The sequence below is a fragment of the Talpa occidentalis genome, unplaced genomic scaffold, assembly GCF_014898055.3.
Source record: "Talpa occidentalis isolate TD23 unplaced genomic scaffold, MPIMG_talOcc4v2.1 talOcc4.8, whole genome shotgun sequence".
Classification (NCBI taxonomy): domain Eukaryota; kingdom Metazoa; phylum Chordata; class Mammalia; order Eulipotyphla; family Talpidae; genus Talpa; species Talpa occidentalis.
The window spans coordinates 68,192,886-68,219,245 of record NW_023605194.1 but is presented as its reverse complement, the minus strand read 5'-3'; the positions used below and the strand labels follow the sequence as shown (position 1 = coordinate 68,219,245).

Sequence of the window (26,360 nt, the reverse complement as noted above, 5' to 3'; positions counted from 1 at the left end):
CTCGAGGACACAATTAAATTTTATTCCATAAAGAAAAATACAATGGAAAAAGGGTTTGTGTCAAGATGTCAGTAGCAAGAAACAATGTATTACATAATATTGCAATATTTTAACCACATCCAATTTTTCTTCTTCCTCTGTAAATAGTGTGAGCACACATGTATATACACATACACACACACACACACCAGCTCTGTGTATATTGTGGCCATTTTCTCCATGTGTAGATTTCAGCTATTTGAAGAGATACTCTCTTATGTCTTTAGCATACCTAGACATATAGAAGGAACATTAGAAATTTGACCCTTGAATTTTGGGGAAATTTGGAACTTAAGTCATGATTTTTGACATGTTATAGTTTGGATATTTTATTGAACTTTCATAGTCACAGTTCCAGAAGTCCTGTCAGTCTGAGAGTGACACAGTAGAGCTCTATTATGAATTCTCCATTTTTTCTTTCTGGGTCTTAGCCAACTACTGGAAATTTCGAGAATGAATATAAAACTTCCAACTGTAGTACTACGGCTTTCCTCATTACCCTCCATTTCATTATCTGGTGTTCACAGGCCAACAAGCATCAATGTCAAAATCTTTGATTGATGCAGTGACATGGATTCTTTAAACATAGGCCCAAAGGAAATAAGAGTAAGATAGGAAATGATAAATTAGTTTCTTTTTACAAGCATTTCCTTCATTTTCTTTGAAGCCCATCAAATCATATCATTAATTCCTACAGTGCTGTGGTAACTAGCAAGAATATGAGTTACCCAGCACTTCCTTCACACAGATCCTATTTCTCAACTGGAAATCCACACATTCAATTTGTACACATTAATCTATGTCTTAGTTGCACATTGAAACCTATATCTTTCCTATTTTAAACAAATCATCAAGACAATATTCTTGACATTCTAGTTTAAATCATGTGAAAGAAAGGGAGAAAACTAGAAAACAAGAGGTGGGTAGGAGAAATATTAGTTGGTGTGGGAGATTTTGGTGTTTTAACTTCAGTGTACTTTTCAGAATCTTGGGATGCTAGGAGAACAAGAGGAGACTGTAACTTGGAAATATTTTGGAAATATAGCTAAAAAGAAAACCACTGAACCATCTAGCCATAAACTGGCTTTCAAACATACACAAGTATTTATTTCTTAAAATAGAGTTGAACAGAAGATACTTTCTGTAAATAGAGAGTTGGGGAAAGTATTGTTTTGTGAAATATGGACACACATAATCTAAACACACTGTATATGTCATGCATGTACAAGCCTGTGAACCACATCAAGAAATTGGAAATCCACAGGGCCTCCCTGGTGGCAAAAGAGGTTAAGTCTCAGCACTGTGAAGCTATCTGCAGCCACTGCAGCTCTAGTTTGATCCCCGAACAGGGAGCTGACCCACAGGGTACAGCAGACCTCTCTTGTCTCCCTGCTGCTCCCCTCAGCAGTGCATTTCAGTAGATCTGCCTGTTCTGCCCCCCACTCTGTCTCTGGTGAATCACCTCTCACACCTCTGACCTGCACCTCATTTCTTATATGCATAAATAATTAAATCTTTTTAAAAAACCCAATAAAACTTTATTTAAAAAAAATAAATGTCTACAGCCATGCAAAAGGGGTCATTAGATAATTTTGTTTTTAACATAACTCAGTAAGATGCACAAGTAGATAAAGCGCAGCTAAGAACATTGTCATCTCACCATATCAGCCCCCCTCTGTTTCTAAACCATTTCAGATAATGCAACTTTTTAGAACTTCCTAAGTGTGAGAAACAACAAGGTTATTTTTCTTTTTCTGCATTGTGATGAGTTAAACTGGTATATATTTGGAATATATGAATATATTTGGAATATGTAGCCTAAATCTAACTTGAAATCCTCTCCCTTAAAAAATGTAGCTCATAAGGAATTTTTATAAAAAATACAAAATCATTTGTAGAATCAAATTTCCAAGTGATAATACTGCAAACCTGCTTTCCCCAAATGAAGGTTTAGGCTAATAATAAGTATCAGTATTATTTCTGTATTATTATTATTATTTTGTATTATTTCTTAAACCATTCATTTTATTTTACTTTTTAAAAATTTAAAACCATTTAAACCATATTGGTAGAGTATAAACATAGAGATTAACCATATATGAGCTTATTTCTTTTTTTTTAATGTTAAGGTATATTCTGTTTCCATTGGAGGCTAATTTGAATGAAAATATTTTATTTGAAAGGAAGGAAAATTAGTTTTTGATACACATGCTAAAATAAAACATTTTGGTATAGCTAATCCACCTGAAATACTTGAAGAGGAAATGGTTTGTTGGAACAACCCTGCCTTATTTCAAATGTCACATGTAATTACAGTTGATCTTCATTTCTTAAGGAAAATTATACCGACCTCTATCATTTTTCCATGGAATATATATTTTATACATATGAGTTTCTGTTACCATGTCGAGGAAGCACTTGTGGCAGGATGCCTGGGGACTGTGTCTGACGTACGTTTGGCCCCAGCTTTCGAAGGGACCTGGGAATATGAGGGGCCTTCGTTTTCTTCTGCTTGTTGTCATCTCACCACATGAGCCTTGTAGGGGGCTGTGCGGGAGGTCTCCTGGGGACTTTACTCAAGGTGGTGATACCTCTTTTTGGGGACAGATCAGGGACTTGGCAGCTCTTTATCATGGCCACTGATAGGCAATGAAAGAGCAGATGAAGCGTGGGAGCCAGAAAGCTTATCATTCTAACTCAGGGAAAAGGGCTTTTCATGTGAAAGACTTTTCATGACATTTGAAATAGGTTACACTTTATCTGGAAACTGTAGGGAACTATTGAAGTATTTTAAGTAAGTGGAGTGAATGATCTTGTGAATAGTGAGAAGACTGATTAGAAACAAAGATGGGGGCCTCCCTGGTGGCCTAGGGGTTAAGTCTCAGTGTTATTACCACCATGGCCTGAGTTCAATCCCTGGCCGGGGAGCTACCCCCATGGTGCAGCAGACCTCTCCTGTCTCCCTGCTGTTCCCCTCAGCAGTGTATTTTAGTGGATCCACCCTGTTTTTGGTGAATCTTCTCCATCCTGTACCACTCAGACACACCTCAGTTCTACTACCCCCCTCCCCCCAAAAAAAGAAAAAAAAAGAAAAAAAAAGAAAAAAAGAAAGCAAAAGAAAAAAATATGGATGGGAAGGGAAGCAAAGCTCCCATGGGTTGAGAGAGAGTGCTGCAGAACATGGACCGTCCAGGATGAAGGGTTGAGGCTGGCAGTGGGTAGTGGGTTCAAAATAATTTTGATGATAGGAGGACTAGGATTTGCTAACTCATTAGCACTGGGCAGTAAAGAGAAAGTGAGGGTGACAGCCACGATTATAGCTTGGATGTAATAATTATGGCAGAACCCAGGAAAATGCAGCGTTCTGATAGAGCAATGAGAACGCCACTGTAGCGTTGTGACCAAGGGACATTCAGGTCACTGATTCAAGTGTGGACACTGGATGTGTAAGCCTTGAGGGTGTGAAGGATGGGAGCTAGGGATAGTTTGGGGTTGTAACCACTACATCATGACAGTGAAGGTCACTTACTGAAGAAGTGTAAAGTATGTTAACAATAGAGCGAAAGTGGAACCTGGAGTAGGACTTTCATGTAAGGGGATGGTGTAGAGACTAGAAGACAAAAAATGAAATAATGTGGCCAAATCAATTGATTCGTGGCAGAATCTGCTGGAAGGGTAAAGGAGTTTGGTGGTTAAAGTAATGGATCAGATTGAATAGAGAGGGGGAAGGAAAGGCATGCCAGATACGATAGCGTGCATTAACAAGGTGATAGAATAAGGCTACTAGAACAGAGGTTGTGCTGCAATGGTAGAAAAACTACAAATACTGTCCTGGGGATTGTGTGATGCAGGACAGGTAACCTAAGATAGTTCTTGGGCACATCAAGCGCAGCCCCCAAGTGCAGCCAGCTCAGTGTCAGGTAGGGAATTGAGAGCCCTCAGTGCACAAGTGGTGCTGGGAGACAGCGCCCCCTGGGGTTGAGAAGTGTGCCCGCATGGCCCTGGGCACAGCCACACCTCAGGGGGCGGGGGCACAGAGTTGAACTGTGGGATGGGTGTCAGAGTGCAGGAGAGGGACATGCTGGAGGTGGTCAGTGTCAGAGTCATCCCTAAATAATTCATTTATGCATTTATTAAATAATCTCCTGAGGATTATATGGTGAGTGCAGTTGGTTCCAGATGTGGTAGTTCTAGGCAGATCTCTTCACTGGAGTGTGCCAGACATGGTGTATTTCCTTACTGATTTTTATAATTTTTGCTTTTTGTTGTTGTTGTTATAGAGATACAAAAAGGAGTTTGGATAAGAAGGTACTTAGACCTTTATTAATTCTTAACATAGCCTGCTTTTACTATTTTTTGTCCTCTCTTCCTTTCTTCGCTTCAGGTAGCATATAAGTTATTGCTTTGATTTCAAACACATTTTTGAGGGGGGGCATTGCTATTTAGTTCAAAATTTTCTCTTTTTTAATTAAAGCAACATTGACTTACAACACTGTGTGATTTAGGGCACAGACCATGCCCACCACCATGGCAGCCAGTTAGGATTTTTCCCCTGTAAGATACTAGCTGTAAGTGGCTGGAGTTGGGTACAGTGTGCTGTGGCCATAGACTTCTCAGGTTTATATTTTAATGCATGTAACCTTTCCTTGGCCAACGAGTAAGAAAGAAATAAAGCAGAATCAGGCAGTATAGCTACATACTATTAGAACTCAAGCATGTTAGGGGACCTGCTCTCCTGTCCCCTAGGACTCTGCTGTGGGGAAAATTCAGAGCAATCAGATTGATCTCATCTGCTGGTCTCTATCTGGTTCTACCTAGTTGTGCCAAGGAGAAGTTTCCTTCTGTGTCCAGTTCCAACCTCAGGCCAGCAAGTCATTACCTATCTAAATAAGCAGTTGGAAGGGAGAATAAAAGTTAGAGAACAAATAATGATATAAGACCTAAAGCTTGCTTTCTGGCAACAGTAACTGTACGTGTCTAAACTATAAATGAATTTTATGACCAGTCACTTCTGTAGAACCAACACCGCAAATGACAGCTCCACAGTTTTCTGTTGCAAACTGTGCATCTTTCTATATTAATATTCCTTAAGCCTACCCAGATTACTATTAATTCTTTTCTTGAATTTGATCCATTGATTTTCTGGTGTCCTGCTGTCTAAACAAATTAGAATCCATTTGTATTTTTCCTGTCATTCATTAAGAGAGAGTATAGCTCAGTTGTTATCCTCCAAAATAAAAACATGGGGTTGATTCCTTTTTTTTATTCTTTAGACTTGGTTTGAATCCTCAGTGTTCATAAATTATAACTTCTTTTTGTTTCAAGTAGTTCACAGAATGTCATCTGGTAATGAAAATTCAGAGTAATTTTTTCCTACTCACTTATTCATAATAGGAAAATAAGTTAATAGTGTTTGCCTCAAAGCACTTTGTAAGTAATTTTATTTTCTTTAGCTAGAGAGCATATTAAGGGGACTTAATGCCTCAAGATTTAAAATTCTCTCTCAACTGCTCTGAGGACTTGTGTTGGGGGCAGTGGTCACCGTGAACATCCCCTTCAAATGCCCCTAGGACTTCCTTCAGCATCTCGAGCTTGCTGTATTCACATCAACGTCAGTCACGTTTTTCAAAAAATCAAACCTGCATGTGTTCAAAGATGGATCAACAAACTGGGTTTGTGTTTAGTGGCATGTCGCAATGTCTCTAGCAGGATGTTTGCGGTTGGTTGGTTGAAGCTATGAGTGGGAAGGAGGTGCCATTTGAAACTGAATCGCATCATTTCATCGCCTGCAGCAGCAGAGTACACTAAAGTGTTCATGTCTGTGGGTGCTCCTGGTCATGGGAGGGCTTGAGTTCTACCTGTCAGTAGTGTGCGTGTGTTGCCTGCATGGGTGCACACACATGCAAAGTCTCCTGGACCCAAACAAGAGCAATGGCCTGTTCTTCCTCTGGTGAAAGTGTGTCTTCCGTACTGTCACGCCGCCTGTTTCCAGACTCAGGTCAGAATCGTTCTCCTCTGTGGATGGGGGGCTGTGTGGATGCTTCTGCCAGTGAGCTGGGGGCAGAACTGGTGTGAGCAGAATGGGGAGGAGGTTCTGTGACCTGGGAGCTTCCTTGGCTCTGGCACTGTGATAGTGGCGATGATGGTGCTGAGTCAGCCTGGGTCCCTGCATCGCCACACGGAGTGTTGTAAGCATTTAGCACCAGTGAGAAATTAGCCTATGTTGCCTTAAGCCACTAAAATTAAGGGGCTGTTTGTTCTAGATTTAATCTCTCTTCTTCTACTAACCTAGAAAGACACATAAACACAAATGTTCTAATTCAAGGATAGAATTAAAATAATAATCACTTGAGAGATTTAAACTTTACGAACCATGCCATTCATCTGCCTGGTGAATTTTATTAGTTTCCAAATGCTAATGGGCTTAGCTTTAGTCTCTGCATTACTAAGATATTGTATTTTTGGCATGTATTTTATTTCATATTCGCTAATGATTTCCTTAACATCGAAGAATCAAGTTAAGAGTTGAAATAAAATAAGTCAACCTGCACTTTATGGAAACTGTAGATGGGCTTTAAATTGTACAGAGGCCAGGTTTTCATGTTCCTGTAAAAAGGCAATCTCTGCTCTCATTCAAAATTGTACTCATTCAGAATGTACTCATTCAGAATTGGGTCAAGGATATTGATTATGTTTTATGTATAAACTTTATGTATAAAGTTTATATATAAACTTTCCAGAAGAAAAAATCATTAACTAATACTGTTTATAACATCAGTAACCATAGGTATGAGAGATCGTATATTATTTTTGAAGTTTATCAGGTTGAACCAGATGAAATTGTCCACATTGGACTACTTTTGACCTTAACAGTCACATTTTTTTTTTTTAATCTTTTTTTTTTTTTCAAGATTTGTTTATTTATTTATACAAGCACTGGGTACAGTCAGAAGCGTGGGAGGGTGAGAGAATTCACCAGAGCCAGAACGGGGAGCAGAGCAGGCAGAAGGACCGAAGTACACTGCTGAGGGGAGCAGCGGGCGGCAGGAGAGGTCTGCGCGCCATGCAGGACCCTCCTCGGTGGCCGGGGAGCAGCCGGGGATCGAACCGGCTCCGCAGAGGCCGCGGGCAGCTTCGCAACCCAGCGCTCAACCGCTGCGCCACCGGGGAGGCCCTTAACAGTCACATTTTTTGACCTTAACAATCATAATTTCATCTGGTTCAAACTAATATTGTATAGAACTGCATTTACAAATTAGATTCTATAAATATGATTTTAGTATTACAATCTGTACATTGATTATGGCATACATTAGGCAGAATCACTTTTTGGCTAGACAAGTCAGGTGCTATTTCTTTATTCATGACTTGGCTAAACTTTCTAAATTCTGTTTTGTTATGTGTAGGCTGTGAATGGAGGCTCTCATCTCAACTCAAAACAGACCAGTTTGTTGACACCCACGAAGACACTCACCAACCTGTCCCTCTTGCACTGGCCTCTTGCATGTCCCCATCCCAGGTCCGGGTTTCTTCACGCTGCTTCTCCTGGCATGGAAACTCTTTCTGGAGCCAGGAAACCAACTTTACTCCAATCACGGATATCCAGTCCGTCTGTTCCCCATAAAACAGCCAACACAAGGCTGAAAATGTTACATTTTTATCTAAGGCTTGAGGGTAGCTTAGAAAAACTTCGTACTGGGTCATCAGACTTCATGGCCCCTGGGTCCAGTGTCTGGCCTCCTGTCGGCCATCTTGCTTCTCAGCCTCTTGCAGGAGTCTGCTGATCACACCAGACGAAGGCGCTTCCCCGTGGAGACAGCTTCCCCATGGAGACAGCCATTCAGGTTATTACACGGGATTGTAGAGTCTTAGTTTGAAGCCTCCGCATCGGGTCGCTACCTGAGGTCAGGATCTTTCTCAGCAGTCAGTGGGACCAGATGTCCGTGTCTGTGATTAAAGACAGACACGCTTCCCACACTAGTTACTTTCCTGACGGAGGGCATCCGCCTCCAGAATATTGGATGGTTATGGTCCCTAAAATATCTGGAGGCTTTTGAGTTTAGATTTAGAAAGAAAAAATAAACAAGAAGTGTCACTTCTTAGAGTTGTCTGTCCCCCTCCACCCGACCCTTCTGGCCATCTGGCCTTGCTGGATGAAGCTTCTCTTTATCCAGCCCTTAGCTGTCTTTTCAGCAAAATGCACTATCTGAAATAAGACTCTGAAGCTGGATAGAAAGTCAAACATATTGGGAAATCTTATAGTACAAAGACATTTATTTCCATATTGGAGACTATGTGTATAAATATAATGATGTTTTTCATGAAATTTCTCACAAATGCTAAAGCTTGGAATGTGTCAGTGGTCATTTCAATTTCCTGGTGCCTATTTGTGAAAATGGGGTAAGGGAATAGATATGTATATAATATATATAATATATAATATAATTTATACATATACTATATATGATAATATATAATCTATTATATTTTATAATATATAATACACACACACACTTTTTTTTTTGAGAGACCACTGTCAGATGTATTCCAAATACAACTGTAATGACTACTATTTTGTATTCTGCACACATTTCTGGATGAACAATGAAGCCTGTAAAGACATAATGTAAGTAGGGCCGGGTGAAAATTGCTGTTCTGATTTGAAGACATGCGTATTGGAGCATGATAAGTGTGAGCTGCCCGAGGCAGTACAGTCTAGTTTGCATGTAGGACAGACAAGGACTGCCTTGGGGTGCTGTTTCTGACGGACAGTCGGGGTCTGTCCTGCCCCCCACAGGAGGAGCATCGCACAGGTGGCTTCGTCCACAACTAATCGGCTTGTTCTTCAAGTTTTGGTTGCCATGGGGTGCCAGCCCCTTTCCTAGGTATTGGGAATGCAGATATAAAAACATCATAGATTTGCCCTCTGGGAGAAGCTCTGGCAAGCAGGGCTGTCTGGGCCTGTGCTCGGCATCCCACACAGGTTCTGCGGGAGAGACATGCAGAAGGCTCTGGGTGTGCCACAGGCACGGAATGAAAATATTAAACCTGACTGGGCACTGACTTCTTGCTTCCTCCCCTATCTTGTGTTCAGTCTCACGGCATTGACCCCAAAATGTCCTGGTCCTGCAGCACTGGTGAGAAAGTGCCTCCTGGTTCCAGCCTCCTCTCACCAGAAGGTGACCTTCTGGCCACCTGTAGCGCCACCTGGAATATCCAGTAAACTCTGAACTGGTCTTCCTGCTTTCTCCCTGCCTGCATACAAAATCTATTCTCAGCCAAGAAGCCAAAATAATCCTTTAAGACAGGTCATAGTATATCATTTCTCTTCTTGAAAACTGCTGATGGTTCCTTTCTCATCTCAAAGTAAAAGTTAATGTCTGTGAAACAGCATCTAAGGTCTACATGCAAACTGGATTCTAGGCCACGGCCGGCTTCTCCACTGACTGGTCCCTTCCCCCTTGCTCGCTCTGCTTTAGCCTCCCGAGCCCCCGTGTCCCTCCCCACCAGGCAGGCCCCTGCCCCAGTGCCTTTGCTCGTCCTGTTCCCTCCAGCAGGAATGCTTTAATCCCCTCTCCTGACTGCTCCTTTCCCAACATCTTCAAAGTCTTTTTTATTAATTTCTATTTTAAATAGTGGAAACAACTTGCCCTCCCAGAATCAATTTTAGGGGAGAGAATTCTTTCCTGGCAAGATACACTTACCAAAATTGTAAATATTATAGCTTTTTACATTTTCTTTTTAAAAAATTTATTTATTTATGCATATAAGAACTGGGGTACAGACCAGAGGTGTGCGGGGGTGAGAGGATGGACCAGAGACAGAGCGAGGAGCAGAACTGGCGGATCTACTGAAATCCACTGCTGAGGGGAGCAGTGGGGAGACAGGAGAGGTCTGCTACACCTTGTGGGTCAGCTCCCTGGCCAGACATGGAACTCAGGGCACCGTGGTTGGCCATAGCTTGATAGCGCTGAGACTTTATCCCCTGCACCACCGGGGAGGCCCCACCTTTTTTCATTTTCAACTTAAAACACTCCTTGGCAGTACCAGCACTGCAGCTCCCATCTTTCCTGTCTCGACCACATACTGAAGAGGAGAGTATTCCCGCATAGTTGAATTTAATATAAGAATTTCACAGTGATTTTAAAAAGATCTTTGGCCTCAGTGAGCTTTCTTCTTTCACACATTGAAAATGATGCTGAGGCGGGAAGGTTGTGGGGGCACGGGTCATGGTCCTCCTGTCCTGGGCTGCCAGGAGCCTTGGCAGACCCCTGCCCTCAGCGCTCTTGATTCTTCTTGCCCTGCTCCATGATTTCATCACATCTACCAACTTCTAACATTCTGTGTCATTTATGCATTTGTTATGTTTCTCCCTTTCTGCCTGTGTCTCTTCCTAGGGGGTGGTGTTTGCTATTTCTCTTCCTAGTGGGAAAGAATGTTTGCTCTTTTACTTTAGCCAAGCCAGGCAAAGCAGTCTTTGTATATAATAGGGTCTTAATAAATTCTTGTTAAGATGAACGAGTAAGAACTTGTGGTGATAAAATGATTCAGAATTCAAAGGAAGGGGTAAACTCAGAATTAAGAAAAATTTGGATAGATTTTAAAAGGGTGTTTTTTTTAATACATATTTTCAGTATTAGCATATTTTGTACTTCATTGAAAAAAGAGCAGAGGGTTGTTTTTTCCTTGCTGTCAAAGCAGAGATAAGGTTTTAATTTTGCTCATTTTTTAATGTTTTCAATGGAACCAAATGTACTTATTTTGGTGGTTTTTTATTCATTATCTCATTGCTTATAGATACAAATTTTAATTAATAATTAAGGAATGATTAATTTTATAATGAAATAGCTTAATATACAAACTGTTTAGAATTTCCAATAGGCCAAAAATTATTCGTGTTTCAGTAAAAATTTTAAAAATTACTGCAAGATAGAGGACAAGGTTTGATACTCTTAAGCTAGAAACTAGATCAAAAGTTAGTCTGAAACTGCAGCAGGGTGACAAAGGAAAATTTCATTTTTAATCCATTGTGATGATTTCTTGGCAATTGTAATATTTCTGTTGTTGGTTTTCTTTTGTTTGAGAATGATTGGTCCTTATTACTCCCCACTACAGCGTCAGTCTCCCTACCCCCATGTGAAATCCTGCTTATAGCAGTTTGTAGTTTAAACACTAGGAATATTTTCCGGAAGGTTTTTAATACTTTTAAATTGTCTAAGCCATGTAAAATGGAAAATTTACTGATTGAAAGGTGAATGAAATGTATGAGTGAGTGAAGAACATGCAGGCAGGAAGGGGGACTGGTCTCTAAGTGCCCAATTTCTGAAGGACCATGTGCAGTTTAATAGATCAGTATGGAATTCTAAAAGAGGAATCAGTGTTTTTCCAGGCTCTCCAATTAGAAAATATAATTACCTCTAATGCATAATGCTAAATAATCTTCTGCTTGTTTTTTTTTTTTTTCAATTAAAAATCCTTGCTCAAAAATGCTAGTTTCAAAACAATTGTTCATTGCAAATAGCACAGGTTTTCTTCTCCCATTGGAACTTAGGAGGAATGTTCTTTTTTGGAAATGGTCTTTGTGAGGATCAGGTTTATCACTGAGTAATTTGAATACACAGCTGGGGAGAGAAGTACTACCCTCGACAGTTTTACACACCAACAGATGCTTGGAGCACTGATTACTTATGCACTTGCACACTGACTTGGATTATATTTTTGTGCTGCATGAATGGTTACATGTAAGATAAAGTTGATGCTGACCTAACCAGGTCCCTAACTCGGTTGAATCTGGTCAAAAGCCAGACTCTGATCCGAGAGATTGTTTCCACAAAGAAGGGTGTGATTAGCCATTGTGCCGCATGGGGAGGGTGGCAAGCAGTGCTCCAGAATAAACCTCTTCTCTGAGTGTCCACTGCAGGAGGATTATACAGGAGAAAAAAGTGTGAGGATGGACAGGCATGGAAGATTTCTTCATTCTCAGGTCCAGGAGTTGCTGGGGCATCTACGGGTTGTTGACCACAGGGCTACTGATGGTATTTCTGGAATAGGTCCTCGTTTCTGTGTTACCAATTAAAATGACCCCCGGGGTGTGCATCAGGCACTGATGTTATCAGCATCTTCAGAAGGAACAGAAACATCTCCTTAAGCATCAGCCACCCCATGGCCATCATGGCCCAATGACTTCAGAGTAGGAGCCACGTCATTATTCTTGATTTAGGTCCAAACTCAAAGTCATTACGCTTTGTGTAGTTTAAGAGGGAAATGCTTGGATATGCTTAATGCTTGATTGAACAGAAGTGATCCTGACTCTGAGACAACAGGAGTCTAATGTCTGTCAAAAAGGAAAACGTCTCATAAGGTCTCACATCTAAGGCAGAAGGGTTGTTACCCTACACTGACCCTTGAGAAAGCCCAGGTGCTTCATGCAGTCTTTCATGTGGTAGAGACTGTCATTAATGGTTTTTTGAAGGAGGTCTAACAAAACATGATGGAGTTAGAATATTATTCTTATTTCATTTTTTTATTACGATAACATTGGTTTGTAACACACACCTCTTCAGGTGTTACTACCACACCACCCCAGTCAAGGTCCCCCTCCTCCACCACAGTCCATCATGCCCCCCCTCCTTTCTTCTCTGCCTTTTCTCTCCCTCTCTGGTAGCCTCAGTTTTACAGTCAGATTTCTGACTGTTGTTTTGGTTTGGTTTTGACTGATGCTTTGTTTTTGTTTCTTTATATTTCACACATAAGTGACACCACGTAGCATCTGTTTCTCCCATTTTGCTTAGCATTATCTCCGTCCACGTTGTCACAAATGGCAAAAGTTATTCTTGTTTTTTATTGTTGAGTAGTATTCAAATGTGCATTATATCTATTTACTTCACATCTTAATTCACTAATCTGTCCTTGGGCACTTAGATTGTTTCTATAACTTGGCTACTGTGAAAAATACTGCAATGAACATTTTATTTTAAATAAACAGATTCAACCTTTTGAAAAAGTTCTCCCAATTTTACAAATGTCACAAGGTATGGAATTATTAGAAATGATGGTTATTGTTAAATAGTAATAGGTTAAAGCCAAAATTCATAGGACAGTACTTCTACCTTAAAAATAAACAGAGGAAGCATTAGAAATGTAAATTTGAAGTTGCCTATAAAACCCCTACCTTTCTAATAAACTGTGGGGTCTTACAGTCAAAAGTGTAGGTTCTAAAGTTATGTTAACTGGAATAAAGTTCAGTGATAGTTAAAAAGTTTACTAGATAATCAAAGCAACTCAAAATTCTCCCTATTCCCAAGGCCTCTTACCAGCCTCCTTGTCTTCTTTTCCTTCAGGTGAAAACACTGTTTGCTCGTGCATTTATTTAATTATGGAAGGTGGAAAATACCAGGGAAAGAGTAAAAAAGAGGGAATTAACCAATTGGTCAGTTTAAAAATATAGCTTGAGGGCCTCCCTGATGGTGCAAAGGGTTAAGATGCAACCTATGAAGCTATCCACAACCTCTGCAGCACAAGTTTGATCCCCAGCCAGGGAGCTACCCACATAGTGCAGCAGACCTTTCCTGTTTTGCCCACTGCTCCCCTCAGCAGTGTATTTCAGTCAATCTGTCTGTTCTGCTCCCCACTCTTCTCTGGTGAATCCTCTCATCCCCCACGCCTCTGACCTGTACCCCAGTTCTTGTATGCATAAATAAATAAATCTTTAAAAAAATAAAAATCTAGCTTGAAAATCTCCTTAAACTACTAAATTGTCCAACAGGAGACAAGGCACGTATACAACTGTTTTGGGGGGCAAAATATACAGCTAATTGAGAGCCTCAGTAAATACTCCATGGCCTATGTCACACTCACCCTGGCAGTGGGTTATGGTGAGTGACAATGAGCGGGGTTCACTTAGCTGAGTGTCAAATCAAAACCAGCAAGTCGCCCTGGAAAGGAACCTGGGGAGGCTTCACCATTGCTTCTCCCCTCTTCTTACCCTCCTGATGATTCCATGCCCACTTAGCACTTGATATACTACAGGCTTCATAAAGCACCCAGACCAAGGTATAATAGAAACCCATTATAACTCATCTCTCTGTTCAGGGGATACAAAGCCAAAGTAGCTCAAATCGTGTTCTCTAAAGCACAAGGTCATGTCACAGTGCTGTGCATGAGAGTTGGCTTGCCTGGGAGGAGCCATGGAAAGAAGGGGACCCATACTTTTCCCTCTCTCCATAGACTTCTTTACCTTTAGGTCCTGTGAGTAGATGTTCTGGGCAGCCTGGCTGCGTCCAACAAGGGGGAGTGTGTGACCCCTGACACTTGTGCAAGGCATATTGTGGCCCAGCTCTGGCTTTCCTTGCATGATGGAAGTTTCCCAGGCCTCATCCTTACATTAAGAGGCATTTTGCCCTAAATTCTAACTCATAAGCCATAGATGGACAAAACTAGGGAGGGGGGCTGGTGGCTTTTAGTCAGTTGGGGCAAATCTCTGCCCCCTTTTGGGGTCACAGGCTAGCTTGGCTGAGTCAGTGGCAAGCCAGCAACTTGTTGTAATGCTGCACATGTGCACCACCAGCCTTGTCTCGTGGAACCAGCTGGCAGAGCTCCGGGCTTGGAAAAGGCTGCCATGACCGTTTATGGGGGTCTGTTCCCCAGTGGAAACTCCCTTTATACCCAGGGCTCCCGGGTGAGTTCTGAAACATCACAACATGTTTTAATTTTGTTAAGTATGGTAGGAAATACTTTGGAGCAAGTGTTTTTAAATCATCAGTCTACCCCTTGATTCAGTTATTTCTACTTGGTGTGTTTGCACAGCAACCCACCTTTAATAATTTAAGCAGATGATTCTCCTACCATTACTGTCCCTCATCATAGTTTTCACATCATACCCACAAGCAACAAGCAATACCTCTACTTATTCTAATTCATATAAGACTGTGTAAGATTTTTTAAAAAGTACATCAGTTAATTTATATTGTCTTATGAATGAGAGTCCCCTGTATACAGTTTTATGTATACAGTTTTATGGATGAACTCCATAAAACGGATGGTTTGCTTAATTTTTTTTAGATTTTATTTATTTTAGCATAGAAGAATTGGGGTGTAAGCCAGAAGTGGGGGGTTAAGAGGATTCCCCAGAGACAGAGCAGAGAGCAGAACAGGCGGATCCACTGAAATGCACTGCTAAAGTGAGCAGCAGGGAGACAGGAGAGCTCTGCTGCGCCATGTGGGTCAGCTCCCTGGCTGGATATCGAACTCAGGCAGTAGTGATGATAGCACTGAGACTTAACTCCTAGGCCTCTAGAGAGTCCCCCCAAAATGGATAGTTTAAATAACTGCAATGCCTGACTGGTAGGGAGAATGTCCAGGTTGCTCAGCGACATGGGGACTGCAGTAACAACAAAAATGGAGTTTTGTTTATTTCACAGTGAGTGGCTTTGCAATCCCACCTCACTGCATTGCACACTCTGCTGTGTCTAGAAGAAAGATATTATTTCAGATCTTGGTATTAGAATTATTACTTTTTGACACTGTATTAAAACTATTGCTCTTAATCTTTACACAGTTATGTTAATATGTGTGGTATTAAGAAGTAGAGGAATCATGTACTAAAAAAAACAGTTTAGATTAAAGAGACCTTATGAATATTGCATATACTTTCCTGAAAACCGGAGAAAAACATCATGTACCCTTCTGTTAAGATAATGCCTTACTTAGTAATCCTTTTAGTTTAGTTTTTTTTTTTTTTTTTTTGTGAACCTGGTCGGCAAAGAGAATAATTTGAATTGTTCTTTTTAACAGTACAGTTCAACAGTATAATAAGATGTCAATACTTCAGAAAATGAATTAATGATAATTGCCAGGAACAATTGTCTATGCAACCTCTGAAATTAGAATGCAAAGTAGGTTGAGTTATTTTTACAGATTTAACCAGAGTAGTTCTTTCAATCTTTGCTACCTGCTTTTAATATTTCACTTTTTTTTCAAGTTATTAGGTATATAAGCATCTGTGAACCAAGAAAAGTAAATTAAATTCCCATAGTCAAAAGGGAAAGGGAAAAAAGCATTGGTTGAAGATGAGGTAAACCTCTTTATTTTTATTTCTTGTAAAGAAAATCAGTTCATGGCCATTAAATGCTCAGCTTCTCTTCAGAGTGTCTTTATCCATGACACTCTGTCTCCATCAAAAACAGTGATTGCCTCTGCACATACATTTTTTTTTAAAGACAAACTGAAACTCCTTTACGTTATTCTCCAGTACTTGAGTTAGCTGCTCGTCATTGGAAAAGCCTTACAAAACCATACAGTGTTTCGGATGGGAATTTCTCATCCAGTTATGGATCCCCTAGAAGGGACTGGATAACCATTAAGAAGTGATTATCATCCATCATTGATTGCAGATGACCTGAAGAAAAAAAGTCAAGTCAATCAGAATAGAAAATGTAGATCCCACAGCATAAGAGCTGTAGGGGGAATGTGACCAGCCGAAGTCATCTGGTTGTGGAATCCTGGCCTTGGACATGCAGTGAATCTGGGAGGGGAGGGAGTCAGGGGAAGTGATTTGGAGGAAGGGGTGTTAAGGGAAAGAAAATTTGAATTGCTTTTTTACCCCAGAGGACCAGCAGAATGATTACTGCCAGATTTCCAAATTACACCCCAAATTTTACTCATTGCAAAACAAATGGGACAATGCATCTTTGGAAATTGTTGATTTTGAATATTAGCAGTGTTTGATTAATATTCATCTATTAATGACCCGAAGTCAAACTCTACAAAAAATATAGAATTTCAAAGCTAATGGGCAGTCATAATGCTCTGGAGCAGAGACACTGGTTTTCCGATTTAGCAAAATATATGAAAGGTGAGAACATTTAGCAGGACTGAGCTGTGGGTGGCTCAGAAGAGCCAGCAAGAGAATTAGGATAAATAAATCATGGTGGCCAGAATGATTCCAAAGTTGAGGTGCTTCACAGACTTATACTGGAAAAGTAGACAGCAGGTTGCAATGAGATAATGCTCCACCTCCTGTGACTGTTGAATTTTCTAGAAACAGGACTCATGGGAGAGCATGGTTCAAGGTTGCAGAGCCCCAGGCACCCTCAGTGGTGGTGCTGCCAGGGACCCCAGGTGGCCGGGAGCCTGTGCCTTTTGCTTGGTGGAGAGGACGCCCCTGGTGACACTCGCCTGGAATCTAGTTTCTTATCAAACGTCAGGCTGGCATTGGGGCTTCTTGCCTCAGAAAGAGATCAGAGGGGAAAAAAGCACAAGTGTACTTGTCCTCACACATGGCCTTTACGCTCTTGGGAAAACATGTCACTGGCATTTTGCAGAATTGTTTAGAAGAAATTTTTTTTAAAGATTATTTATGCATACAAGAGGTGGAGTACAGGCCAGAGGTGCAGGGTTTGAGAGGATTCACCAGAGACAGGGTGGGGAACAGAACAGGCAGATTGGCTGAAATACACTGCTGAGGGGAGCAGCGGGTGAGACAGGAGAGGTCTGCTGCACCATGTGGGTTTCTCTCTGGCCGGCCAGGAGTGAACTTGTGCTGCAGAGGCTGTGGATTGCTTCATAGTGTTGTGCTTAACCCCTTGCACCACCAGGGAGGCCCATGTTTAGAAGAAATTAATCTTGAAATGCAGTTGATGAAAACTGTGGGGTACAAAGGAAATCATCCTGGACCCCTCTGGTTTCTCATTGGGCTGCGTGAGCAATCGGAATGGCATCAGATAGGTGAATGAGCAAAAGGCAGCTTTATAACCTCTTTGTACGTGTAGCAAGAACAGAGTGGCTCAGCCTTCCCCCGGCCCTCCCACCACTGTCTCTGTGCTGGCACCTGTGGCCTTTCATTCCTTGGGTTGTTACCCATGTGGATGCCCGGGCCAAGAGCCGTGGGTGCAGGGCATGCGCACCCTCCCTTACGGATGGCTGGGCCTAGAAGCCAGAGAGTACGGGCGTGCATGTAAATACGGACACCTGAGCCAAGGAGTGGGCCTGAAAGGGGTTCGTTGGCCCCCGGCACTCACAGTGTCTTGACTCTGGGGCTGGGGGCTCAGCTGCTGCCTCCCGGCCTGCTGGTCTGCCTGTGCCAGTCCCATGATCCAGCATTAAAGGCACATAGAGATACCAAAGGCTCCAAAATTCTCTCTTCATCTGCATGAATCAACTATGTACCTGCCTGGCCTGGCATGGCTGCACAACAGTATGAGATAAGTTAACATGGTTGTAAATGCTAAAGAATAATGAGGTGGACTGGAGATATCTATTTTGCTTTTAGGGACGTGGGTTGTCAAGGGCAGAGAGGAAGAAAGTTCATGACAGACATGTAGGGGGTAAGCTTATCCTTGTTCTGAGAGTAAAGATGAGCTTTGTAGAGAGGTCTTTGATGATAAACTGACACCTAACTATAGCCCCCAGATTCTACATTCTTCTAGGTCCCAAAACGGGGAGTAGTGACTCTTCTCCAATTAGGAAAAGGGCAGAAACTTAGGACTTGATTTCTTCTGTTAGGGAAGGCAGAGGACATAGACAAGGAAGGAAGCTTCTCCTGCCTCCAGAGCCGCTTCAGCTGACCTCCAGTTTACAAATGTAGAGGACACGTTTGGGAATAGAGCCATCTTCTCTGGGGATGTGGAGAAAATCCTACTGGCCCTTTTGGGGGAGTCATATAACCAAGCACTTATAAACTACAACTTAGTTATTTTTCAAGCTGAGCACACTGAAAATTCTGTTTAGGTTGTGTTACATTTTCTGTTACTAAGAAATGACTACCACATTGAAGATCAGCCCGGGGCAGAGACTGATAGGAGGAAGATCCTTAAACACAAGAAAATCAGAGGAGGGAAGCATTCCTCCTCACCCACAGGGTTGTCGTAAAGTGTCGGGAATTTAAAGTATAATGAATATACTTTCCTAAACAAGGTGGAGTTATGATTCAGAAATAGACTCACACACGTTTTCTGTTTTCTTTACAACATAAAATATGAAAGACTCCTTCAAGGTATTTTTGTACTTTGACATCTAGATAGGAAGCCCTTCCTTGTGGGGTTCCTCAGGGTTGGAGTCTGCACAGGTGGTAATAAAATGTCAGTGAAAGGACATTTATAAGGAGAAAACTGCTTCTAACATTCTGCTGGGCAAGTGTCCTTGTCTTCTGACCCAGTGTTTCCACTTCTGGCAATTCTTGGGCATATTGGCAAAGATAGGTCTGGGGGTATTCACTGAGGTGTTATTTTTAGTAGCAAAAAAAAAAAATCCTTGTGAATGGTCACCCCTAGAGGCACCTCGTGGCCATCTTGCTGTGGAGGAGATGCCAGGGGCCTGGCTGGGAGGCAGGGTGGGGGCCACTGACAGGAAGGATGGAAAGGGCCTCTCTGCATGGCCTCAGGACTAGGAAGGCTGATCTGGCCAAGTGTGTGCCAGAGTCCACATTCTCCAGCTTTTGTGTTTCTCAGAAGCAGACCCAGATAAACAGCAGTTAATTCCTGTAAGGATGATACGAGTACAGTAAAAGATTTTGAAGTGAAGGTGGGTGACATCAGATGAATGTGTGCATGATTCTGAATGGATGTGGGAGAGTTGATCCGCCTGAGCCAGCTTCCTGGGTGCCCTCAGAGTCTCCACCCTGGGTGTATGTACGTACCACACACTCACACCTCACACACACGTCACACACATTCACACACCACACACACCCACACGTACACACTCACACGGTGAATATACCCATATTCACACATTCACTATATACACATCACACACACCTCACACTGCACACACACACATACCGCACACGCCTCACATGCCCACATGTACACACTCACAGTCACAGACTTATACTCACACACTATGTACATATCACACACCTCACACACACACCACACATGCCTCATATACCCACATGTACACACTCAATAATACACTCATACTCACTATATACACATTCACACTCACCTCATATGCCTTGCACACCCCTCACACAGCCATACACTTACACTCACACACTCACTATGTACACACTCACAAACACACATACTCACACATTCACAACCTCATAGTCACACATTCTCACACACACACTCACAGATCTGTCCAAATCCAGGGACATGTCAGATTAAGGTAGATGTCGATCTCTAACCCCCTTTTATCATTCAGGCCTGCAGTATTTTAGTGCCTGTTTTAGTGCCTCCGGCTGCTGTGACAAGATTGAACAGGCTGGGTGATGGCTGATGAAGAGCAAACGGGCAATCCTCTCTCTTAGTTCTGGAGAGAGAGAGAGTCAGACCCATGGCCCCAGCACTATGGGGTGCGGGCCCATGTCCTGGTCCATTGTCTGATCCTCCTCCTTGCTTCCCGTGGTGGAGGGGGAGGGGCAGAAACTCCTGGTCCTTTCTAGAAGGATTCCAATCTCATCCATTCCTCTCTACCTCTTAGCTTGATCACCCCCAAAAACCCCCCTCCTAACACCATTACCTCAGGGCTTTGGATTTTAACATATAAATCTGGGAAAGAAACAAACATTCAGGCCATAGCAGAGACTATTAATTATATTTCCCATATCAAAGGTGAAGCAGAAATCAACAAAGATTATAGGAAAATTCAGTACATCCAGAACTGCAGTATTTCTTTGCCAGGGAAGAAAGAAACTTTTGTTCTCTAAGAAATGAACTCAGTGGATCTCTCAACTGAAAGCAGAGTGCTAGAGAGAAGAAAATGGGTGATGCTGCTTGTGAGATGATTCTAGAACATTCTTGATGATTAAATTCTGGTTGGGTAAGAGGAGGATTATAAATCAAGCATCCTATGGGTTGAGCCGTTGCTCTCTTTAGGTTATGAGAGCGCAGACAGGACTCCACAGAGGAGGAGGAAACATAAGCATGTGCTTAGAAAAAAAAATTGGCAGTTTTTGTTGCTTTAACCCTCCAGAGAGAAGTATGAGGTGGCATGTAGGTAGGTCCTGCAGCAGGGAGACAGGCATCCTGCAGGTATCGGCAGCTGAGGAACAGGCAGCTCAGACAGGTGGAGACATCTCCTTACCTACCATCATCCACAGAGAAACTGTTGGTGGGACTCACCCTTGTCTGTATGGGCCTCCGGGTGGATTTGCCAGTTTACACCACGTGGCTGTCCCCCCGAAAGGAGCGTACTTTTTTTTTTTTTTTACATTCCAAAATTGAATGTTTATTGTGGTAACTGATATGCAGAATATTTTTAAAAGAATTTTCTAAAATCATTTACAGAAACCATCTTGAGGAAATATTAAAAGCCAAAATAAGATTAATTTTAGATGCTTAATTCTAGAACTCTAGTGCTCCAGAACCAGGGTCTTACCTCAGGGACTCCAGACTTCTAAAGGTTCTCAATTGTAGTATGTCTTGAACTGTTTACTGCATAACTAAAAAGCTTGATAAAGCCATGGCTTACCTTTTGTAATGTAGAGAATAATTTAAATCCTACATTCAGTTGGATCCCTTCTATTTGGGATATGATTCAACCAGAAACTCTGATTGGCATTGATGGATTTTATTAATAATGAGTGAAAATAAACTCATTATTGTTTAATAAATGCAATTTAAATGTAGATAAAGATTTTCATAATGAGAGGTTTAAAGGGAAAGTAATGAAAAAGACTGGGAAATGCTCCAGGTAGACTATAGATAACTTTATTCAAAATGATGGAATCTACCTATAAAATTACTTTCTTTATATTTATCTCTATGATAAGACAGCCTAAAACACCTTGTGTGCCCAGTTAACTTTACTTTTCACAAATGAGAACACTTAGTCTGTGAATCTATTATTAAAGGAAAAAAAAAAAAACATGGTTGAAAACCCCTCAAATATGAACAGCTAGTTCCTCTATAGAGAAAATGAAAAAGGACAAGAAAAAGGAGAGGAAGAAGAGGAAAGAAAAAAGCAACTTTCTGTTGTTTGTCTGGAATGATTTTTATTTGTCCCTAACATACATGGATTTTGTTCTTAATTATGAGGTATTCACTTAAAGTCCATGTCCTCTGAGAGACCGTCTGTGACCAACCTAGCTAAGGTCACCTGTCCACCCCCTTACTTCTCATATATCTTTCTTTACTTCATGGCTCTGATCACAGCCTGCAATTATTTGGATTATTTATTTTCTTATTTGTGTATTATGATTTTCCCCACTAGAATGTAAGCCCTGTGAGGAACACGCTGTTTGTCTTATTCCTCAATACCTAACACTTACTGGGCCCTCAATTTATTGAATGAGTAAATAAACGAGAACCAGCCTCTCTATTTGGAGGTCTCCTGTTAATCTGTTAGACTCTTCATTTATGGGTCATCTCGACAAGAGCCGAAAGGAGCGTACTTTACAGCTGTTCAGTGACTGATGGGGCAGGCGCTCAGCTCTTCCCCACCCATGCTGTAAAGCCAGGCTCTTGGCCTGGAGGGTGCAGCCAAGCAGCTCAGCCAGGAGGTGCTGAGCTCACATGCAGCCTCTTTCCCTCTGTCTTGCTGCTTCTATTGCCTTTTCTGCAGCAGAGCGCTTCTTAGTTAGAATGAAAAAAAAAAAAAAAAACACAATGTTTTAAAATGGTCTGTGTTGCCTTTTATAGCAGCCCTCATGCCAATAACAGAATTCATGGGTGAACCTCAAACACCAGGCCAGGGGACGTGAGTCAGGCAAAAAAGATGAATAGAGTGTGATTCTACTGACATGAAGTCTCTAAAACAGGCCAGTGCAGAGACAGCAAGTAGATGCGAGGTTACCAGAGGCTAGGGGTGGGGGCGGAGTAGGAAGTGGGGACTTGAATTTTTATGCAGTGATGAAAAAATTGTAGAAATGGATGGTGGTGGGGCTCGCACAGCTCTGTCTGTGTACTTAAGGCCATTGGATTGTACTTGAAAATGGTTAAAATGCAAGTTTTATGTTACACGTATGTCTATATATAACACACCACACTGAAAAACACATAAGTTAGGAAAGATTCATGCACAAAATATCGGCACGTCTGGTGCCTCTGACACAATCTGGTTCCAGAGTTTCGTTGAGAGGTTAATCTTCCAGCTGAGTGTGCAAAGTGGACTCTTGGCCTGCACACCAGCTGAGGCCAGTGCCCAGTGCTTGAGTAATCAGAGGGCTGTGCCCCTCTCTTTTTTTTAAAGATTTATTTATTTATGCATACAAGAGCTGGGGTACAGGTCAGAGGTGCAGGGAGGTGAGAGGATTCACCAGAGACAGAGTGGGGAGCAGAACAGGCAGATCCACTGAAATCCACTGCTGAGGGGAGCAGCGGGAGACAGAAGAGGTCTGCTGCTCCATGTGGGTAGCTTCCTGGCCAGGGATCGAACTCATGTTGCAGAGGCTGTGGATACCTTCTTAGTGCTGCGTCTTAACCCCTTGCGCCTCCAGGGAGGTCCCTATGCCCCTCTCTTTAAAACACTCTGATGGGAGGATTTGAAGGGAACTCCACTGTTGCCGACTGTCCTGTTGGTGTCTTTGTCTGCTCCAGGTAGGGGAGTTCCGGGCTCACGCTGCCGAGTGGACGGCCAACGTCACTGCCGAGTTCAAGGAGACCAGGAGGCGGTTGAGCGTGGAGATCTACGACAAGTTCCAGCGGGCCACCTCCATCAAGCGCAAGCTGTCGGCCGAGCTGGCCGGGAACCACAACCAGGAGCTGACCCCTTGCCGGCGGACCCTGTCTGTGAACCACCTGGCCAGTGAGAGGGAAGTGCTGCCACCCCTGCTGAAGGCTGAGAGCATCTATCTGAACGGACTCACGCCCCCCTGTGCGGGCGAGGAGATCGCTGTGATTGAGAACATGAAGTAGGCATCTCTCGCAGGAGCCTTAGGCATAGCCAGAGGTGAGGACGTCTCTGCTCGTTAAGGCTGTTGCTGGTAGCGTTTCTTAAATTGTGCGTGAACTGCAAAGGAGGGGGATAGATACACCCATCCTGGTCACCTGCCATCAAGAGGATTTGGATTCCGAGCCAGCACTGTCTGTCTGATGATACTTTCTTTGACACATGGAGTGAACACCCAGGCCTGATGCCCTTCTGTGCCCAGACTGTCCACCTCCTCTTCTCCTGATGTGCCATATGCCTCAGAACGAGTCCTGTGTGTTTCTGGTAATCACGTAGCTTCGAGGGGTCAGCCCTTTACTATTCGGGGTGTACCTAACTGAGCCTAGAAACGGACCGTTGTTGGATGACAACAATTTTTATGTAAATGGCGAGAAATTCTTATTCAGTCTTTTACCTAAGAAATTTTCTGTCAGTGCCTTATCTTAGGAAGAAACAGAACCCCCCTAGCTAATGTGTGGTCTCTCTTTCCCCACTCCACCCCCAGGCTCACCTCCCTGTCCTTTACCCAGAGCTCAGCTGGAATCCCAAACCATGTGGAAAGAGTGTAAAATGACTGAATGAGGAAGCCTGAGGAAGGGGCAGATGCCAACTTAGATGGACATTGAGGCAACCCTCAGAGACCCTAGCGGTCAAGGCACTGCAGAGAAATGGGGTACAAAGGTGGCCCCTCCGAATATTTATTGGACTCCGCTGCCCATGGTACATTAGTACCAGGCCAGCAAACATTGGCCCCTCCCAGACGGCCCCTGTGTTCCTAGCAGTATTTGGAATTATCCTTTATGGATAACTATACATTGGTAAATGTAGAAGAAGAGTATCTATGCACATATGTAAGTAATCTGCAGGGAAGCTGTCCTGCGGTCTCCGGGAGTGATTAGATGGTGTGGATCGCCATCTGGGCAGAGAAGAACGTGCTACAAGCACTTGCCAACGAGTGCACTGCCAGCATCTACTTTCTGATGTACGAAAGTCATGTAATTTTCTTTTGGGGGTGACTGTGCCTGGGGAGGCAGATGATGCTGCAATTGGGAGGGGTGTGGTCCCAGCCTCCGGGGCTCACACCTCTGGCACACAGCATGAGAATGGAATTCTGGGCAGGGGTCACTGTGATTTTGCACATGGGAAAACCTAGATTGCAGACATCACCTCTGATGTTCAAGAAAAGGCTCTACACCACAACTGAAATCTCGAGAACCTTTCCTTCTTAGATAGAAGTGCTGATAACCCTTTCTAGTTTAATTTTATAGCCTGTAATTCTTGGGATGTTTTCAAGACTCAGAAGAATTCAGCAAAGGTACCCAGTAGCTTGCTCCGCTGTCCTTTATTTTCATATTACTTCTGCTGTACATTGTATATATAATTTTTAAAATGCAGAAAGAAAATGATTTCCCTAAATATAATTACAAAACTTATTTCTTTTACTCTTGGGGGGTGGGATTTTCTGAATAAGTGGCATTCAGTTGAGGGTTGGAAAAAAAACAACCCAGGATCTTAAAAAAATACAAAAAATTAACAGATGCTTATTTTCCAAAATTTAAGCTAGAAGTATAAATATTCAGTTAACTTGTTGAAGGTACTTTTATAAACTTAAAAGAATCTGAACCAAAATCTTAGGAAGTCAGGCTCTCATAGAAAGGAAGCTACATCCATTTCTTCAGTGACTGTTCTGAAAGTTGCCATGGTGGGTTACACCATGTATAAACTGTGAATTGTATTGATAAATAAAGTTTGTAATTAAAGCTGTATTTTCTGAGTCTCCTGCTTGTACTGAGAACCTGGTTGTGGCTGGCTGACAACCCCACGATGGCACTTCCTATGCTGAGTTGCTTTTGGCTCCTTCATTCACAACATTCAAGAAATGGATTTGAGGTGTTATCACTGCCCTTGATAAATACCCTGGAATGTTCTTCGTGGCTGTTCATCAAAAAAAAGTATTCTGAATTTCTTTTTTTTTTTTTTAAAGATTTATTTATTTATACAAGCACTGGGTACAGTCAGAAGCGTGGGAGGGTGAGAGAATTCACCAGAGTCAGAGAGGGGATCAGAACAGACAGACCAACAAAATACATTGCTGAGGGGAGCAGTGGGCACAGCAGGGGAGGTCTATGCACCATGTGGGACACTTGCTGGCGGCCGGGGATCTAACCGGCGCTCTAACCGGCGCTGCAGAGGCTGTGGGCAGCTTCGCAGCCCAGCGTTCAACCGCTACACCACCGGGGAGGCCCAGCATTCTGAATTTCAATTTTGAAATATGGTATTTGAAATAGCATTTACATTCAAGATCATTTCTATGAAATGGGGATACATTCATGTCTTATGTTTTCATGCTTGTCCCTGTTTTGACTTTGAAGTTGGGATGCCTAGAACAGGCCCTGGAATGTTTTTTGTAAGAAAAAAACACCTCTCGGCAAAATTGAGACCTAAAGAAGATGGTTGTAACTATCTTCTAGGCCTCATACCCCAAATATTTGGCCTCCATAAGTTGTCAT

At 42.4% G+C, this 26,360-nt stretch overlaps 1 protein-coding gene across 2 annotated transcripts in view; it reads left to right on the top strand.

The window, feature by feature from the left end:
- Positions 1 to 25,635, top strand: part of KCNK2 (potassium two pore domain channel subfamily K member 2) — an 89,547-nt gene extending 63,912 nt beyond the window's left edge. The window contains exon 7 of one of the 2 annotated variants that reach the window (XM_037497898.2): positions 23,520 to 25,635. In XM_037497898.2, coding sequence (XP_037353795.1) covers positions 23,520 to 23,837 — 318 coding nt within the window. In that variant the 3' untranslated portion in view covers positions 23,838 to 25,635. Of the gene's footprint in view, positions 1 to 7,445; positions 8,324 to 23,519 lie in introns of those variants that run through there. The other variant, XM_054689933.1, reaches the window with a different exon arrangement.
- Positions 25,636 to 26,360: the final 725 nt, after the last annotated feature.